The sequence below is a fragment of the Pelmatolapia mariae genome, linkage group LG7 (assembly GCF_036321145.2).
Source record: "Pelmatolapia mariae isolate MD_Pm_ZW linkage group LG7, Pm_UMD_F_2, whole genome shotgun sequence".
Classification (NCBI taxonomy): domain Eukaryota; kingdom Metazoa; phylum Chordata; class Actinopteri; order Cichliformes; family Cichlidae; genus Pelmatolapia; species Pelmatolapia mariae.
Window position 1 is genome coordinate 62,547,141 of NC_086233.1, and position 20,596 is coordinate 62,567,736.

Sequence of the window (20,596 nt, forward strand, 5' to 3'; positions counted from 1 at the left end):
TACAGCCAAGATGCAAATTTACTGCTCTACCAATGCCAAATGTTTACTATCGATTGGACTGAGATCTGGTGACTGTGGAGACTGTTTGTGTACAGTGAACTCAGCTCAAAACATTTCAAGCAGGTTTCTTGAACATGACAGTATGTGACAGCACGTTATCAGAAGATGTGTACAATGTGGCCATAAAGGCAACACTCGGGTAGGCTGTGCCATTTAAAACAATGCTCAGTTGGTACTAAATGGTCCAATGTGTAGCAAGAAGATTTCCCCCCACACCATTAGACCACCAACAGCAGCAGCAGCCTGAACCACTGGTAAAAGGACGGATTCATGCTTTCATGTTGCTCAAATCCCGATCCTCCCATCGGAAAGTCACAGTGCCGAGACTCGTCAGCATCTTCCAGTCTTCTATTGTCCAGTTTTGGTTAGTCAAATGCAAGCTGCTTTTATAGTTGAGTTAAAGTTGCCTTCCTATCAGCTTGAACCAGTCTCACTATTCTGTTCTTACATTTTCTCTTGCTGGATACGATGTGGTCGTGTGGGAAGATCCCAGACTAGCCTGTCTGTCACCAAAAGCCATGCCATGCTCAAAGGCACAAAAACACCTTTCATGGCCTTTATGCTCAGTTTGAACTTCAGCAGTTGGTCGTCCCGACCATGTCTACAAGTCGATATGGTTGTGTTGCTGCTACATATTTGGTTGATTACATATTTACATTATTAAGCATTCGACTGTAATGCCTGTTTGTTTTTACGAGATCCAAAGAAAGTGAAGACAAGGTGTTACGACTGTTGTCGTAATGTTGTCTCTCATATGCAAATTTAAGCATGCAGGTGCCTTTCTGTCATTGGTGGATCCAGGAGACGGTTCCTGCGGATTGGCTACCTACCTGGAGACAACGTATGAGATGACACCGCCATCTCCGGCCAGCCATTCATCCTCGGCCCATCCCAACCAGCAGACTTTATGTTACCAGTCTAGTGATGTTCGTTTTACACAGGAGCATGTAGGGGTGGACTGCCTTTTTGTTTCATTACCGTTTTCTCATGTTTTTGTTAGTTAGGGAGGTAAGTTGTTGTCATTTGGTTTAATTCTTTTTGCAGGTAGGTTTGGTCCATCCTTTAGATAGGCTCCTTTTGGCGTTAGGTCCACCCCGAAGTTATAGCCCACTCCTTCTTTTGCGTTAAATCAACTCATTGTAAATAAATCCTTATCAAATTGTATGAACTGTGTGCTGCTTGGGGTCGGACGAGGAGGGATCACCCTTATGTTATGGTCTGGCCACCCCTACACGGGCCATAACACAAGGTAACAAAGAACAAATGGGAACAGTATAAAACAATGTATTACATTTAAATATATGTAATATATAGTATACTAGAAAATGGATCATTGATAGCTTCTGATTTAAATCTAAACATTTATGTGCATCAAAATTAGTCAAAGGAAGAAAAATGGGGATTGTGTGACTTTTTAAGAAAGCAACAAAGGCATTTATTTTCAAAAGGTTAAAAAAAATCACCTCTTGCTGCTCTACACTTATTTCTCTTGACCTCTTCTAACAGTGAACCCACACGCAAAACTCGATACACTGTAGCGATGACTCAGTTACTGACCGCTAACTGTGCAGTCCTTTGAGGGCTGATTTTTTAATGTATTGAGACGAGGAGAAAGATTGGTTGTAGGCTAAATGCACTGTGTATTGTGATACATTTTGATTCAAACTGTTGGCTACAATGAACTTTGAGATGACTTTTAAAATCAACTAATACAAATTCATCAACAGCAAAATTGATTTGCTCTGTACTTTATTTTCTCCTCCGTCCTCATTGCCTCGTACTTTGTGCACTTTGGCACAACCAGAATATTTAACTTACCCGACATACAGGACTGCAAACATTTGCAATGTGGAAATGAGAGAGAGCGCTGCCCAAAATCACACGAAGTAAAAGAAGTTCTGCATGTAACGTGACACAACTCTTTATACAGACACAAAACTGAAAGAAAACTTTATCCCAGTGAACATCAAATTGTTCCATTACTATAAATTGCAGAAGCGTTCTGAACCCAAAGACAGACAGATACTCAAGTGTCTGAAAATCAGACCAAAAATCAGTCGTAGCAGGATTAAACAGCCAGATGTTATAATTACAGGTCAACAATCTGGTAGTTCATTGGAATTTCTTTGCCTGAAGTGATACAACCATATAAACCTGACAGAAATGTAGCATAGGTATTATTAAGCAGATTTATCTACTAGCTACACGTTTTATTTGTTGCTGTAATCTTTTTCTCAGGTCTTGCCTATTTTCTTATTCCCATGTTGGTCATCCTGGTGCAGGCAGGGACAATCTCAGGCTGATCTGATCATAATCACTCCATCTGACCCCGATCAGGCCAGCCTTTCTAACATTCAGCCCCTCACACTGCTGTCACACTTGTAGTCAGTCTGTCTGTCAGCTGATCTGTCTCACTCTCCTCTCTTGCCTCGGTTCCTCAAAGTTAGGCACCAGTTTTCATGCCTGACATTCCAGTATCCCATCCTCTTACTTTTAAGTCCCATCCCTTTTAACTCGTACAGGACCAGAGTGAGAAGCCAAAGTAGACAGGTAGCTGCTGAATAATGGATGATCTGACTGTTTGAAATTCGCCCTGTTTTCAAAAGCAAGGGGAAGAAAACAACTTAAATATTTTGGAGGAGATGGAGAAGTCGTAGCAGAGAGTCAGCCAAGTCTGGAGAACTCTGAACACTGGCTAAACTGGGACACGGGGTGCTATGTGACAACACATTCACAAACACATTAGAAATGTTTATTTTTGCAGCCACAGCTATTAAAAGAGCAGACTTTCTATCCAACACTTATTTAATGACTTTCGTTCAGAAGCATCTCTATTTTTGTATGTATGTGTGAGCTGGTTAGCAACAGCCAGCACAAATTCTACAGGCTAGTGCACAAAGTTTTGAAAACGTGGCCTTGAGTGCAGCTCAGGTTCTCTGCTTCCTGTCTCCTTTACCATCAAGCATCAATTACTTCAGTGTAAATAGTTATTCGACAACTGATGAGAGTCTTGTCGCCAGAAATGAGACCTAATTAAATTCGCCAAACTTTCTTAATGACACTTCTGATTAGTTGCTCCCCTCTTCACAGCCGACCAGAATAACATCAGAGCAGCACAGTGAGTCAAATCTCAGAGAGGATTTGGAGGATGCAAACTTTCCCATTTAACTTATACCTTGAAGTGCAACATATTTCCTCAATGTCAAGAGCCCACACAACAAGCCGAGCACTTGTGGTTTTTGAGAGATAAACTTTTGCCAAAAAAAGTCCAGCAATCCTCACTGTCACTCTGTCTGTCTGATGTGGCTTTCCTTCTCAGCACTTTCATAAAACCATTCTGCTTAACTAAAGCTCTAAACCAGTCAAGAGGGCTAGAATGCTCCATCTGCAGAAACATGAAACAAATCCGCCAGAGCCTAATGGTGTGGCCTAAATACTGAGCTGGATTAACGTGACTCGTATTTGCTGTAATTGTGTAAGTTACAGGGCCAAGTGAGAGTAGAGACCGCCACAGGTCAGTCTGTATATAGTGGCACATGTGCTGCTCTGTTTTCTCCTAAATACAGTAAAAACAAGACAGTTTTACCTTTAGCGCAGTTTTAATGAATTCTGTTGGAAATTTCAGACAAAATTAGTCACATAAGTTTCATCATGTGATTCGTGCAAGAAACATTTTCTCTTACATCATGAAGAGAAGACAGCTGTTGAGATCATTAGCTGCTGCGAGACCTTTAGGGGCCCATCAGAATCTGTGCTACTGTACTTCAAAGGGTTTGTGGTCAAAGTGTAACAGATTTCATTTATTCTTTGCTTAGCGGTTACGCCCACACGGGCAAATAATCTGTTACTTGATGAATTTTAATAAAAAAAAAATAGTAAGGGAAGATTTGTAATACATTGGATAATCAGTTACTGCACCCCTTGATTAACCTTACAGAGTTGATAATAAGAAGCTCCACAGTTCAGCCTTTCCCCGTCCTCGATACATCTGCATCTTCTCAGAGTCTCAAACCTCTAACTGAAGCAATGATTGTCATCGTTTGAGTGATCAGGCCTCCAAATCACATTTCATTAACGGTCATTAATGTGGAGGTAGTAGATCTCAGTTCAGTCATCCTGACCACGTGTGAAAGTGTCATTATGTACTTTGTGGTAAAATCTTTACAGATTACACATAGGCTGTCATTCAGACTCACAAAATGTCAGATTTGTGTTGATGACCATCTCTCAAGTCCTGCCTGGTCACCGAGAAACAGTGAGATTAGCAAAAAAACAAAAACAACGATTTCAACTTCATTTAAGTTTGTTGTGCTCACTGAGGAGAAGTTTGGGTGATTTTTACTGCAACTCTGATCAAAACTGCTCGAGTGTGTCGTTCTTCTTTCATACCAGAAATTAGGCAGTCATTAGCATTACCACTGAAATTTGATTTGGAAATGAGAGCAATCAAAGGAACATCATTTAAAAGAGAAATCTTTTGCTTTTACTTAATAGATGGCTTTGGGATTGGAATACTTTGAGGACCTCTTGTTAAAGCACAAATTCTGTGTACTCTAAAGTACTTAATGTACGAGTACTTGGCTTTGCTGTTCCTAGTGAGCGTATTGACGGTACATTGCAAAAACATCTGGCATCATGTTTTAATGTTGGCATTGTCTTCTGAAGTATTGGTTCTTATCATTTTTAATACTCTTAAAAAATACTAGTTAACTTGTAAACACACTTTAAACCCACACAAGTGTGTGCATGTCTCATTTTAAGAACTGGAAGATAAAAATGGAGAAGATGTCAATCAAAAATGTTTCCACACAGAACTGAGAGGGCGTCTGATCAGTTAAATAAGTGAAACACCACAGGTTTATAGAAAGCCATCATTTCATAATCAGATGTTTAATATGTAGCACACAAAGTAACAAAATAGAAAAACTGCTTACATCCTAAAAGATGTTTGATTTCTCCTCCCACAGTGGAACACACCAGTAAAATGATGAAGCTATCCACAGTGGGAAATAATTACTATCAAACCTCTTTATTGCACTGATTGTCTGACTGTTTAAATCTGAAAGAAAACACAAAGGATGAACCAGTGTTGGCAAACTTAGCAAAGATCCTAATTTAAATTGTACCTTCATACTTCTTTAGTTTATTTAATATTTCCTGTCCCTCGTTCATCACAGTTCCTTTCTTGGACCACTTTTGATAGACAGGGAACACCCAAAAGAGCAGCAGTTTTGAAAATGCACTAACCCAGTTGTCCGTCCATCACAGTTTGGCCTCTCACTGGCCCTTGGTATTCTTTTTCTTGACGTTGCTATCACTTGGTATATTTATAGAAAAGCTTAAAGAAAAGCACATAAACTAGACTGTTATGGAAAAAATGTGTACATCTTTAACTGCATTTTTCCTTTTAAAGGTACAGTGCAAACCCCTATCCAATAATTCTAGCTACAGTGGTCACTGTAGGACAAGCACTTCACCCCACCATCTGCAGTGCAGGCTGTCAGGTCCCTGTTTACATCAGCCGTGTGAAAGAAGTCCGGTACATGTTAAAGGGTCAGTGAAGCTCACTTCTGTCTGTGGACAGTTATAATAAGGTGAGTTGTTGAGGATATCCTGAACTCTTCTGCAGGTAAGCGCTGCGTTTCTTGCAGCTGTTACCCAGCATTAGAGAAACTTTCTTTAAAATGGATTGAACATTAATGGCCTCAAGCACTCAGGGAATAAACTCTCATATAAAGTGAGAATGTACGCTGTTTATCTGAGAGAAAGTATCATTTTTAGGCTAACATTAGCTAACAAATGTTAGCTTATAACCAGCTATTGTTATTATCTAGTTAGCTTGATGTCAGCTGTCCAAGAGGGGACAGACATCCAGAAATATTTATTTTTAATGGATTAATTCCACGTTTATGAGGATTCATGACCTTCAATGTTATCAAAGTGCCACACAGATGGATAGAATAAATGCCGGTGTTCAGGCATGCATGTGTGCACTGGGCACTGAGTGCTACAGATTCTGACCAGCGAATCAGACGAATTGTGTTCCACGTCAAATGCATTTGACCTACTCAACCCAGGGGGGCACACACACTGGACATACACATAAACGCACACACACCCGCACTGTTATGCAGACGCACACAGGGAAGGAGAGAAGAAGCCAAAGAAAGCTCCTGCTTTTTATAATGCCGTTTTATTCTATGCACACCGTTCTGCTTCCACCTCTCCAAATGTCTGTCTTTCACTATGTCCTCAACCTGTCTGCAGGTCACAGTTACGACAACTCAAAGTCAGTGTTACTGCCAAAATGTCAAGAGGGTGAGATGACAATAAACAGAGGGTCCATAAAAATGAATATAAAACGCATGCTGAAAATCAGATGAGCAAAGTGGGATAAAGTTAGAAAATGAAAGATTTATTACATAAAAGATTCAAAGAACATGTAAAAAACCAAAGAAAAACTGTGAAAAAATAAAAGATCACCAAAGGCTTTTAAATGATCAACATACTGTAGCTTATAAGGGACCTATTATAATGATTTCAGTGATATTATACAGTTATATTCAATTAGAGGAGCTTTGCAAGATTCACCGGCCCACCGTGTCCCCATTTATCTTAATATCTTGTATCCTAAGATGTAAATAGGCAGAGATATATAGATAAGAAAATATAAGGAAAAGTGCAATATTTTACAGCAGTAGGACAATAAACAGATGACAGACGTTCTCTATCCTGAGTGAGTCAAACAGGAAGTAGCCCAGCTATGCTGTAGTTTAATGAGAACATGCTGGAGAATCTCAAGGCTTGCGTCAACACATTTTTCTCTTGGAGGAACAGATAATGTGGTAACTGGGTTACCGAAGACCAACAGCTGCAGACACGATGCAGTCGAAATGTAACGTAAGATGACAAAAATATCAGTAAAGCTGCTGAATATTGTACATGTTTTAATGAAAGCGTGTTCTTTGCTGAGACCATCCTCACTCTGACATAGTTGGATATATTTAGTCAGTCCCAGTCTTTATGCTTAACTCTGTTATCACATCACTTTAGCTTCCCACGTATATCTGTGACGGACTCAGACAGGGACTCGAGTCTGATGGTCTGGATTCTCCACAGTGAGATTTTTTAGTGCGACAACTCAGCGAGTGCTGGATGGCTTTCCCGTGATCCCGAAACTTTACATGTCGGGCCATCGCCAACATTTTGATTTGTCTAATAATGTTGTTTGTCACCAAATCCTGCCAAGCTCACGGTCTGTCAGCCTCAAACAGATCATTATCCTTGTTAAAGTGCACTGTGCTGCACAGATGGGTGCTTTGACTTTGACAAGTATTTGTCTTGGATTCCAGTTTTTGTTGTTTTCTTTCTACATTTTACTTCAACTTTTGTTTATTTTGCTATAAAGAGTTTATTTTAAAACTTACACAGCATATATTTAAAGAGTAAAGAGATGTACAGAGAAAACAAACAAACTTCATATTCCTTGTAAAAACCCCAAACAAAAAACCCACCTATGACCTCCCTGGTACTTCTAAAGCTGTCATTCGGGGTTAGTTTGTATTATCCAACATTTCTAATATTTATAGGACCATAGAGGTGACGTGTGATGTCAGGCAAGCAGCTATCAAAGCTTTATTGGTAGAGGTCCTGACTCTATCACACTATCCAATAATAAATCCATGTTATGTAGCATTAACACGGCCACAGCGAATACGTTTTACAGCACATAAAGCAGTACCAATAATTTGGGCAGTAAAGTCATGATCTGATGAGTTTTATTGCCCTCGGTCTATAATAGCCCCATGTGTTTACTTAACGCTACTTATATATGACATACAGCTGCAAAGGTGCAGAAACATGAGTCGAAATTAGGCCTGAAAGTTAATAAATGCAGCCATGACTTTTTATCTTGTAAAATGTAAGTACAGAGCAAACTATGGGACTCCCTCTGGCAGCAAGAGGAATAATTTTTATTGTGGCCCACAGTGCAACTAATAGCCTTGCAGTTATGATGATGGTGATATTTGAGAGAGGGCTTCTTCTGTAACAGAGTTAAAGTTAATGAGCTGTCTGATTCTGGGACTTTTCACTTGACTGGGGAGAACAGTTTGGCCTGTGCCAATAAAGTTCACATTATCCGGGCAGTATATTTTGTCTGTTTACGCAGACAAATAAAACGAACTAACGGGGAACGCTGGGAAGATCGACCGTATTTAGCGATACAAAGATGGGATCGCGACAGCTCAGGCAGACAGGTGAGGACTGACGGAGTGAGATGTCAAAGCAGCTGGAAGGTGATGATCTACGGGCTGAAATTGCGAGTTACTATTTCCCCTGCCAGATCACCTCGCTTGCATCATTTATTCTACCCAAGATGATCCACAGTTTGCAGCTGAGTCTCTTTTTGACTTTGTTGCACTTTTACCACAAAAATATGTCTAAAAACTGCTTACCTAATACTCTGTTTCTCTAATATATCCGGATCTGTAGCATTAAGTGATGCCACAAAGCTTCCCACAGGGATGTTTTCCATCCTGGTGACTATCAGGGGGTCTGGGAAGAACACAGGGCCCTCATTGATGTCCTCGACTCTGACGTGGACGGTGGCTGTGGAGCTAGGGCCATATCCAACATCGGGAACCAGAGGATCCTCGTTCTCTACTTTGATGAGCAGGCTGAGGAATTCAGACGCCTCATAGTTCAGTGGCTAAGAGGAGACAATGATTAGAAAGGTAAGACTTATATTATTATATTATCTACAAGAATATATGAATGTATCCAAATGTTTCTTACAGAGTGCTTTACCTTGACAACCGACAGCATTCCCTCATTGTTGTCTGGGTTGGTCTGAATCTCAAAGCTCTGCGTAGGGTCTCCACTGATTATAGAGTACATGGCTCTCCACGCTGCTGTGGCCGGATCGTCTCTGTCATCTACCGTCAGGTTGACCACAACGCCCGTTGAGCCCTCATACACATGAGCTTCAAACTGTTAGGGGAGACAGAAACAAGTTGAGGTTAGTGAGAGGCCGGCTGAGGATACCCGAATCTAGAAAATATAACCGAACAAATCAGCGCGACTCCAGAGACAAAGACGTAGATTCATGTAACTTTAAAGGCTTCAAAGACTGAATGTGAAATGAATTTCAGAGGCAGCGCTATTGCATACTGAGCCAATCAGACTTGGATGTGAACAGGTACAAATTTACTTTAGGTGGACTAAATTAGGGCAAATTAACATCCCCGAGTTGATACAGTTTCTATCTTGAGTAAAAAAAAGCGCTTATTCCATATTTATTATTCCACATTTGCACACAAGGAAATGGAGCGAGTTTGGAGGGAAATCATAAAAAAAATGTTTCTGCAGAGTTTTACATTTTGCATTCCTGCACAGTCCAGTAGACAAATTTATACTGCATGATGTCAAAGGTTGGACTGCAGGCAGCAGTATGGAGCACGTGCATCCCAGTTTTGTTTCCTGTGTGCAAAATGTGTGGTACACTATGAACTATGTTTACATTACTTTGTATACTCTGTGTGAATCTATATTGCCCGTGCAACATTAAAATCAATGACTTTAGGACTTTTTGTCCACGCAGTTATATATTTGTAAAGATGGCAGAACAGAAAAGTAGAGCATGTGATGAAGAGTTAATAGAGCAGATGAGGAGATTCTATGCGGTCACATCGGAGACACGAATGCATGCACAGCACACACAACACAATAAACACCATTTATGTCTCCAGAGCCGATTCCCCACAGCGCATCTCATTTATTTTTGCGGTGTCAGTCACTCCCTGCCTCACGGCTCAATGTTGGCAGCAGGCCTCAATCAGATTCTTATTGATGCATTCTGCCAGGAGGGCTTCCTGCTAAAGACTGCATTGTGATCAGGGTTACCCTTGAAGAAGCGCTGGGCAGGCATACGCAGTTCTGCCAATGTGCATGTGTGTGTGTGTGTGTGTGTGTGTGTGTGTCGGGATCATTATTGTGTCAGAGCTCACACTGTAATCTTTCAGACACAGAACACTCTGTTTAAGGATAGTGCTGGTCCAGCCTAGATTACTGTGTCTCTTGTCAGCCCATGGTATTGTTGTTTCACAGATTACCCTCTTACTGCCTTATACTGCCGGGCTTCGTGCATTTATCTGAAGAGAGACCAACATTGATTTTTTCTCTTTCCTTTCTTTTCTCCCTTTTTATTCATCCAAAGCCTGTTTTAAAAAAACACTGTGAACCATTCACAGTCATTTAGGGCACACAGAAGCGAAACACAGTGTTCTTAAGAATGTGAATTCTCACACGTGTACTGTTGGTCCTTTTGTCCCGCCAGCCAACAGCTGCCTGCTACAAAGGCAAATAGGAGAGAGTTGTCGGCATAAAAGGCCCGATTCTCACTCGTAAACAAGTGAGGGATGGTGGAATTTAAATTGCTTTAGCTTTACTGGGAAATCCTGAGGCGGTGTAAGCCGTTTCACAAACTCTTGACCTGAAATACACAAGGCACCTTGATCAGAAACAACTGCTTGTTATTCGCGTGGCCGTCATCAACGTCTAGACTTAGGACGGCAGATAAGACACACTCGGAAGCTCACACACAGACAATAGCCAGTTAGACGGGGTTTAATCATGTGAGGCAGTCATGCGGTTTGGAGAAAAGTTATTCTGTGTGATGTGGACACTGAGCTGCCTTACCACTGATAAAACTCCAATTCCTACTGGAGCACAAAACAACCAGTCACTTTCAAGAATATAAGGAAATGACTAACTACTGGGCAGAACACCTAAACACACTGAGAAAGATCAGGGGGAGCAATGACAACAACAGTCAGAGTGCATCGCAGTCAAGTTTGTTTTTATCTCTAGCATCTGAGACTCCCACGCCCACACACAGATCCAATTAGAGCAGCGGCTCTGAGAACAAAAGACGACCTGGACACACATGCACGCCGAGACTTAATAAGGAACACGCAGGAAAACACACACCTTCAAACATGCAGATAGAGGCAAAGATAGACAACCAGTCAGTGTTGGCAGTGACCATAAATCAGAGAGCCCTTCACTTCAGACATTTAAGATTCCAAGGAAAAAAAAAACTGCCATTGATTTTCTGCTTCCCATCTCTTTTTATGTCTGACTTTCCAATAATCTGGCCCATGAATCTTCTAGGTAATGCCATGCTGTCAGAAGATAATTGGGTGATAGTCATTTGAGGCACAACAGCTTAAGAAGAAAAAATAAACAAATTGATATCGTCAAGTTTCAGCTGACAGTTTCAGTGCCGTCATTCTGATGACTGTGATGCTTTTGTTTACATCCGGCGTTATTTTCCTTTTAAAGTATAATTATCTCTGTGCTGTTGTCTTTGGTCTTGTGTGACAGAGTAAACTTTGCAAACAGAAGAAGCACGTATTGTGACTGCTCTTGGTTTGCCTGATGGCTGAATTAAGTAGGGCCTGTACTTTATTTGAACTATTTGCAGAGCAAACTGAACGTGCCATAGATCGTGGCGTTTAAGCGGAACATTGTACCTCAGGATGCTAAAAAGGAGGAAAAAAAGATGCATCTTGTCAAAATGCTGTGAACATTTGTTTAACACGTTGTTTTATGGTCAAATATCTGCAAAACTAAACACTGTTCATCATTAAATTAATGGTTTTCTCTCAACTTCATTTCAAGAGCACTTCTAACCTCGTGCAGCAAACATCTCCAAGCCAAAGCCAAACAGCTGGTTGATTTATGGAACCACAAAACCTTCATCTCAGCATTGTCAACAACATGCATTCCACCTCTTCTCCAACAGATGGATGTGCAAGAGAAACCCTAACTTCTGGCAAAAAGCCTGAGACAGAGATGCGAAGCCTTGGAAAAGTATGCACATCTGTCAGCTTTACCAAGTAACATTAAATGCGCTCTGCCTCATTAACACCAGTACAGAAAAAGCCTCCCTTTTTCTTATACTGCCTTTAATTTGTCTTTCATTGGCAGCTGGCAGTTTTTGCCTGTTTCAAACCAGTAACCCTGTCCTCGTGCAGATCTGTGGCGCTAACGCATCAGGACCAAAAGCAGTAGAACTATGTAAACAAACATGTGTCTGCACTGAGTGCAATACTGTAAACCATTACCTATATCAATGTTACTGATCCATCTTTGCTGTCCTCTAACAGAGAAATACAAGAAGAAACGTGCATGATTCCAGTTACATTGTAACCATATATTTAAGACTGTAGCATGTACAATCATACGCAGACAAACAGACATGACTGAAGATCAGCTTACATTATTCCTGGATGTCTGTCACAAAGTGCTGAATACAGATGGCAGTTGTGGCTACACTGACAGGCAAACCGACAGGCAGTTGAGCAGCTGTTCATTTGTCCTAATGGAAAGTACTTTGTGACACGTCCCTGCTGCCCCAAAGATTTTCTCTGACATGCAACACACATAACAGCAGCCCATCACATTAAATCTCTCAAGACGAGACTATTTTGCCTCTGAGAAGCATTTGCTTCATTGCCATGACACGGCAGGGAGACACTGCGACACAGCCGTTTGATGTTTGTCTTTTTGATAAGTTAGTTAGTGGGTTTTTCTTTTTACTGGACAGTTTCTTAGACCATCTGAAAGAAAAATATATGACACGGAGAAATCCAAAAATCGTGAACATTTTCAGGACTTTTCAGTTGATTAAGGATAAAGCCATCTCATTACTTTAGCCCCTTGGTGGCTCTATAAAACATAGAGGTTAGAAAGAAACCTCAGTTAGACAAGAATCACACATATTTTCAAGCAGCCGTTTGCTTTTCCTTTATCGGCTTTTGAAAGCAGCTTAGCTCTCAGCAGAACGAGGTGTAGACATTGCGAAAATTTGCAACAAGCTACCATTGTGCATGTGATTGCTCATCTTCTCACACAATCCTACACCCAGGCATGGAATACTTTTCCGTCTAGCCTCCCCACTTGCTTTTTACACTGCTCCCAGCTTTAATCCTGCATACAGTAAGTGTGCCTGGGGAGTTAATGAGCTTACCTGTGTCTTTATTAAATTTCTACAGCTTGTGTGCAGGCTGCTTCCAGAGATAGATTTTTGATGAATCTGACATTTAGCAAAGCAGCTTTTCAGATTCTCTATTTGTCAATTAAGCTAGTTAACAAAAATATTCCAGGAATACAGGCAGCCATTAAAAACCCATATGCCTCCAAAGCAAGGTCAGCCATTCAAGTGTAGCAACTGATGTATGATTGAGCGCTGGCTCGTCCATCTGGAATGGCCTGAAGACTGAGAAGTTTTTAACTTCCTGACAACAATCTGACAGTTCCAACTTTGTGCTGCAGTTCACTTGTGTGCTCTCCTGTAAAACTTCCATAGTTCAATTTAGCACTTTGCAGCTAACACCAGACTGCTAAATCAGTTTCTAGAGTCCCTTTCCAATTGAGATTAAAAAAAGAACTGCTTTAATAAAGTGACGCCTGGCTTTCTCTTCAGTGGGAAAGAGTACAATTTGCTTTTATTCTCAGGTCAAATGACTCTGCACTAGTCTCGAGTCTTTATCAGCCCAGCCTCTGATTGGCTGTGATCAGGACATCACTGTCGACATGCTCATTTTCAGCTTAGTCAGGACGCAACAAGATGATTATCAGAGAACAACACAGATTTTTTACATGAGTTTGCAGATAATTTTTTTAAATTGGTATTTTGCAAAGTTACAAAAATATGCTAAAGAGAAGCATATTGTTTATTTGGTCTCTGCATAATAGCCTACAGCTTTTCCAACCAGTTTCCTGTCTGCAAGCTTAATAATACATTTTATTTAAGAAAGCGCTTTTCAAAACACTCAAGGACACTGTACACAAGCAATAACAACAACAAACATAACAATTTACAAAATAATAAGGATAAAACATAGAGCAAATAAATAAAATAAATTAAAGTAGCAGGATGGAAAAGTTTATGTGGAATAGGCTAGTGTGAACAGGTGAGTTTTGAGTCTGGACTTAAAAAGAGGAAGGAAAGGGATGTTTCTTATCTCAGGAGGAAGGGAGCTCCAAAGACGGGGGGCAGAGCAGTAGAAAGCCCTGCACCCCACCATGGCTAGCTAGGTCCATAGAAGCGAATCAGCAAATTTCAAATAGCAGCAGTTGCAGGAAAGGTTCAAGAGTTGGACAAAAAGACGACCTTGATGTTGAGGCTGAGTTTAAATTACATAGAGTTTAAATCCTTTATTGCTTTTTATGGACAGAATCATGATTGCACAGTAATTCCAGTTACTTAAGAAAACAGAGATTCATAAAAAGCAGAATTTTTGTTTTTTCCCTCTATGCATTCACAGTTGATGTAATAAACTCGTCCAAAAACAGTAATTTTGCAGCTCTTTTTTGGTAAATCAGGCAACTGCTGAACCTGAGAGGATGACCTACTTTGATACATAAAAACATGGGCACATTTTTAAAAAACTGGACCTGAGCTGAAAATAGTTTTTCCCTTTAAAATATAATTGATTACGTGTAATCTATTAACAGCCAACCTTTTCTACAGAAGACAAAACTGAAGACAAAATCCAACATGCAGTTTTGGTTCCTGCACTGATGGTTTCAGAGAATGAGTTCATGTTTCATCAGAGTCGAGAATCAAACATTAGATTCATCTTTGCATCGTTGGTGAACTTTGAATAGGCTGCTTTCCAACTTTAGGTCTACAAACTCTGGGGTCCCGTGGGCAGTGACAGCAGCTTTTTGATTTTAGTAGAAATATGAAATCACTTCTTTATCAGGCGCTGGCTGCACTGGAAAACAGGTGTAAGGTATCAGGCGCTGCTATTCTGGATGAATCACTCCTCTCGAGATAATCATGTTTCATCAATAGGAAAAAAGAAAAGAAACACGATCACTCAGATCAACCTTCTATTGAGTTGCAGTGACACTTCCAACTAAAGCTTCCAAGTGAAGCCAAAGAATGGCAGTAAAATACTCCAACCATATAAAGGAAGCCACAGAAGACAAAGGCTCAAGTTTTTCTATGAATTTCTCACCCAAGATGTTAATCTAACCTGATCCATTCACGCTGTTTTCTATGTCTAACAACTGCACGAGGACACTCACAAATACACGTGTACTATATTCCCTTGAAATATGCCTCCGACTTGTCATACGGCACACCAATCCAGTCCCATTTCTGGCCAGCTACGCCTCAGCATCACCCAGAGTAAAGTGCCGTGTGTAGCTCAGAGCTAGTGAAGCAATCATGCAAGGCTTTCAGCTAATCCATGACACCTGTTAGCCATCCCCCAAGGTAGAACAACACTGACGTGGCCCCGCCGCACTACGCCTGGTGCTGTGCTCATCACCACAAATGTCTTTATCAGCGGGACAGATGGATTGCAGGTGAGCGTATTCTCGTGGTCATCGCAAAGCGGAGAGCGGGAAAAAAGTGAAAGGATGGAAGAAGGGAAGTAAACAGAAAGACAGGCAGGCAAAGACAGAGTGCAAAATTGAGTGAGGGGGAAAATAAATCTGGGCAATGGCTGTCAGGAGCATGAGTGACAGGAGAGATAAGGTCCATCACAGTCTCGGTATGAGGAGCAGGAGGGGAAGAGGACCAGTCAGACATGGTGCAGAATTAACAGAGCCGCTGAAGAGTGGAGGTGAGACAAGTAATGCAAGTGTAGAAGGAACAGAGTGGAGGAGAGATCGGGATACTGGTGCAGGAGGATGAACGAAATAACAGGGCAGGGCAAAGGGTGCACGACTATATCAGCGTCTGCTCTAATGCAACATCAGCTGTGAAAGGTTTAACAGTACTGTTATTAAGACAGAGGAATATCAAATTCAGCATAGCAGAAAGTCTCAGAGACGTTGCACCTAAGACTTTGAGTAAATGCATATAGATAATAAAAATCCAGCTGCGACCGGCAGATAAAATTCATCAGGAGAAATATCCATCTTCGTGACAGGAGCACACACGTCTAGCCTTTCAGACGACAGAGCTTAGGGTTACTACATAATTTTGTCTTCTTGTTTCTTCTCCTCATAAAAATCGGATTAGACCCTCACTATAAAAATTAATCAGGCCAGAGCACATTCCCCTACAGAAGGAGCTTCAGTAGGAAAATGTAATAAATTTCCTAGTGAGGAATACCTCAGCTTCCGATTTTAAAAATGGCAGATTGATTATACGGAATCATCCATCCTTAAAAAGAACTTACTAAGGAGAAAAGTAACGGCGGTTTGGCAGCTAATTCTGCCATTTTTCATAAAGAAGGTTTTAAGCATTCTCTCCATGTTCATATTTCAGTGCTGCATCAGTGACTCTTCAGGCAGGTTGTATTGCAACATTTAGGATCACTTATCTGTTAACTATAAGCTGCTTCTTACCCTGAAAATGAATTTAATTCATTTTTAACGGGGCAGGGAATACAACCTCAGATTCTTTAGTTTTTTTGTTAATATTTTAAAGCACTAGTCACAAAAAGTTCAGAAGAAAAGAAACATGGAAGTTACATTTTGATTTATGAGCGATGGCATCAGTACTGTAGTTTGACTGAAGCCATACATAAAGATTTGTGAGTCCACCCCTGTCTTACTAGCGTGCAGCAGGGCAGCAAATAACAAAAGGAAACCAAAATGAACAGACATACTCCCTTTTATTAAAGCTCACTGGCCTGTTTTAAAAATGGGTACAACTCTCAAAAGAAAAGTATTTTATACATTTAAAAAATGTACATACATTACCAGCACTTTTTCAGTAATCTTAATATTTTGCCAACTTGTGTTATTATGTAGCACTTTTGTTTAGCCACATCTCCTGGTTGGACGCCTGTTTGCCTTCCCAGCTCTCACCTACAGCTCGTGGAAGCTGCTTATTCAAGCTGGCTAAGGATTTGTAGTGGGGCTCCGTGAGGGGTTGGTGGGTTGGCTAGTGGATTAGCGAGACTGCAGCAAGAGGAATCTGAATTAAAACTGTATGAAATGATAACAGTGATAATCATTTACACTCACACTGCGGGTGTAAGTGTAAATGATCATCTGTCTTTGTGTGAGCATATTCAGTGCGTCCTGTAGGTGAAGGGGCTCGGAAAACATGAAATTCACTGAAACACACAGGAATTAATTGGCAGTGGAAGCTCAAATATAGTGATATGAATCACAGTTATCAAAGTGTTATCAAAGTGATAAAAAGGATAATGTCTCGACCTGCACAGTCATGTGCTGTGACTTGGACCTGTTTTCAGTTTCTGTATGTGGCAAAACATGGAAATAACTTTAAATCCCCTCTCAGTATTCCTAAATAATAAATGGACTTTGCAATTATCTGGTGTTTCCATTAAAAACCAGTAAAAGAAGCTATAAAGATGTTCTTAAGTAGTAAATTTGACGTCCACAAAGTCAGAAACAACTCAAGAGAAAAATCTCCAATTTTGATCCACTGATTAGATTTGGGAGTAAAATACATTTTTCATAAGTTGGAAAAAAAAGAAAATTCAAGTGTCTAAAAGTATTTTTTTTTTCAAATTCATGACTCCAGAGCGACAAATTCACACATTTTAGTGCTTTTATCCACTTTTGAAAGATTGTTCCAATTATCTCCTGCACTAGAAGAAGTTAGGTGTAGGTGTTGCAGGTGTTAAAATAACATGAAAATCTTTTCTGAGCTATGTTTTAATATAGTTTTTATTATGTATCCACTAAAAAAGGATATTTATCAACAGTAGCTGCAGTATCGTGCTATTTAAATGCATTTAATCTTTAATTTACATTTTGATTTGGCCTCAAATGTGACATCAGATATTAATAAGGACTATGTCCTGAATGGCTGTCATAGCCAAAGTACCAGATACAACTATTTTAGTTTTACAGCTGTGACGCACGTGCCCGTAGCATCAGCAGCTAATGACAGCATGAGAAACACAGTAACTAACCACTATCCCATTTCAAAGCATAAACGTGATATTTGCTCATTTCCATTGTTTGTTTATGTGAAGTGTAAGATCACGTGAAACAGAACGAGTACTGTGAAAAACTAACTATCCAACTAAAAGCAATAACTTGAAGTGATTGTTTTCTATATGAGTTTATCGCTCTCTCACATCATTGTGAAGCTATTCGATCCCGCTCGTCTTTTCAGCGTAGCTTTATTTTATCAAACTTGTGGCTATTTGTTTATGGGAAGCTCTCCTAAGGTTTTGCCACAGCATTTGTCTGGACTTGAAGCTTTAACTGTCACACAGATGGCCTCACATTTGGCTCTAGAATAGATGTCCATGGTAGACTGAATGACTGCAAGGTGCCCAGGTCCTGTTGCTACAAAAACAAGCCCAAATCATCACCCGTCCACCACTCGACAGTTGGTATTCGATGTCTGAGTGCTGATGTGTTCTCTTTGTGTTTTGCCAAACATAGCGTGGTGCGTTGTGGACAAATATTCCCCTTTTGGTCTTGCATGTCCAAAGTCATGTGATTTCTACTGGATATCCTTCCAAACAAGCCACACTTGTTTTACAGGGAGAACGTTAACATTTACATGCTAACTGAGCTCTGAAGCTCTCTGAGCACTGCACAGTCTGAAAACTTTGCTGTGACATCCCCTCCTCTGATAATTGCTCAGTTGAAATGCATTTGATTAGCAGCACTTGGCTGGGCCTCATCTTATTCATTCCTATGGATGTACTTAGCTTTTCGCAGGCCTGCACAGAACCCAGTGAAAACTCTTTTTCACCTGCCTTTTTTACAAATTAGAAAGAGGAAAAGGAAAACAGACTCTCCGTTCGGTTGATCCAAGTAGACGAGTGCTGGTCTGAAGCTAAACTTTCTAAAGCATGATGGTTGTCTCTCTGCGTAGAGCTGTGGTAGGTAATTCTGAGAAAAAACAGAGGCACCCTGCGTAGGGATTATGTTTGCTGAATTCATCCAAAATGTCAACTCAAAAAAAATCCAGCAACAGTGCATTTAATGAATAATAACAGCATAACGTCTCCTGAAAATGTGATTTTTTCTCCTTTTCTTGCCTCTACTTATGTCTATGAGTAAAATTGTCCTTTTTTTACTCATCTTTTCATCCTGTTCTCCATCTTCCGCTGTGTGAGTTCTTCTCATAAGCTGGAAAAGGAGCTTTTAAAGCTTACACGTGGTCTACAGGAGGGGGTGTCACCAGAAACAGACAACTCGAGAGTCTTCTTAAGGAGGGCCTGCACAAAGTTCTATGAAAAGCCTTGAATATTTAGCTGAATAATTTATATGGTGAAAGCTCGAGAGCAGCTGCTGACACAGGCTTAGCACCAGCGCACGCTCACCGGCACATTCACAATATGATGGCGTTCATTGGAGGAGTCGTAGATGATTCATGGGCAGGTTGAGAAGCGGTCAGGGAGAGAGCAGGGTAAAGGATTTACACAGGGAGCTTAACGTCCTCAAACACTTGTTTTATAAAAGCTCAATTTCTCCGTGGCATTAAACATATCTCTTCCCAGTGAGGAATGAGAACATTAACTGGGACACGGACACGGTGCACTCTGCGTGGCCCTGCCGAGCCCTCTGAGCTGTAACATTTCACGTCTGAGCTGCGCTCCTTACAAGCTCCCCTGACACCTCGATGTATCATGGGAGGGCTGCGGGGGAGGTTTGGTTAGGGCAAAGTTTTATGTGTCTCAAAACCTGACAACAGCTGTGGGCATTTCTATTAAAAAACACACAAGTCAGTGTTGGAACTGCACCTTAAGGTGGAAGGTGGGTCTTTATCTAGTGGACCTCATTCTTTCTCCGTGTTTTTGCAGCTCCAGAGGTGAACGGGAGGCATGAAGGCAGCAAAACAACCAAGGGGGCAACTCATAACAAATTCATGTGGAGGGCGTACTACAGGGCACTCTCTCTCTGACTGTTAAACGATTTTACGGTTATTTTATGTGTTTTATGTCATTTCATGACTAACTTTGTGTTGATTTTTAACTTTAGAAATATTCAAATCAACAGTCTAGTTCATTCAAAAGAAGGAATGCTACCACTCCTGCTCAGTGGTTTCCTTATGCGGCCTCTGTACCTGCATCACACACACACACACCTTCTGCCATCTGTTCGGGGTTTTCTTGAACTTTACCTTTTGAAGAGAAGGATGAAATATCTTCATATGAGAAAACGAAAGGTCACACTGACTCAGACAAGTTCATGAGCTGGGTGAACAAACACATGTACATGAAGTATGTGTAGAAGCAACTGAGTGTAGCACCAGTGTATGTCTCCATAAACAAAGTCCATCTGTCAAGTCATTGCAAAGGGCAACTCTGCATAAACCATTGCCTTAAAGACCATGATTACTACATTACCAAGAGTTCAGGCTTGTTGTAAAAACAGCGTCTCTGTCACAGCGCACAAAACACAGAAAAACAGCAAAGAAGAAGCACAATTTTACTGAATGCAAAATTGAAAATATCAGAAAATAAGACGATGTATGATGCGGCTGGTTTATGTTGTTCATTCTGGCCGTCAGTGTATCAGGTTCAACTAGGTCTACGATGTGTTTATGCATGTCTAAAGCACCCAAGGG

The 20,596-nt window shown here is 40.7% G+C and overlaps 1 protein-coding gene across 1 annotated transcript in view; it reads right to left on the minus strand.

The window, feature by feature from the left end:
- Positions 1-20,596, minus strand: part of cdh13 (cadherin 13, H-cadherin (heart)) — a 352,583-nt gene that overhangs the window by 51,847 nt on the left and 280,140 nt on the right. Inside the window, exons 10-11 of the mRNA XM_063480168.1 lie at positions 8,869-9,051; positions 8,517-8,770 (exon numbers count right to left, since the gene is read on the minus strand). Coding sequence (XP_063336238.1) covers positions 8,517-8,770; positions 8,869-9,051 — 437 coding nt within the window. The remainder of the gene's footprint in view (positions 1-8,516; positions 8,771-8,868; positions 9,052-20,596) is intronic.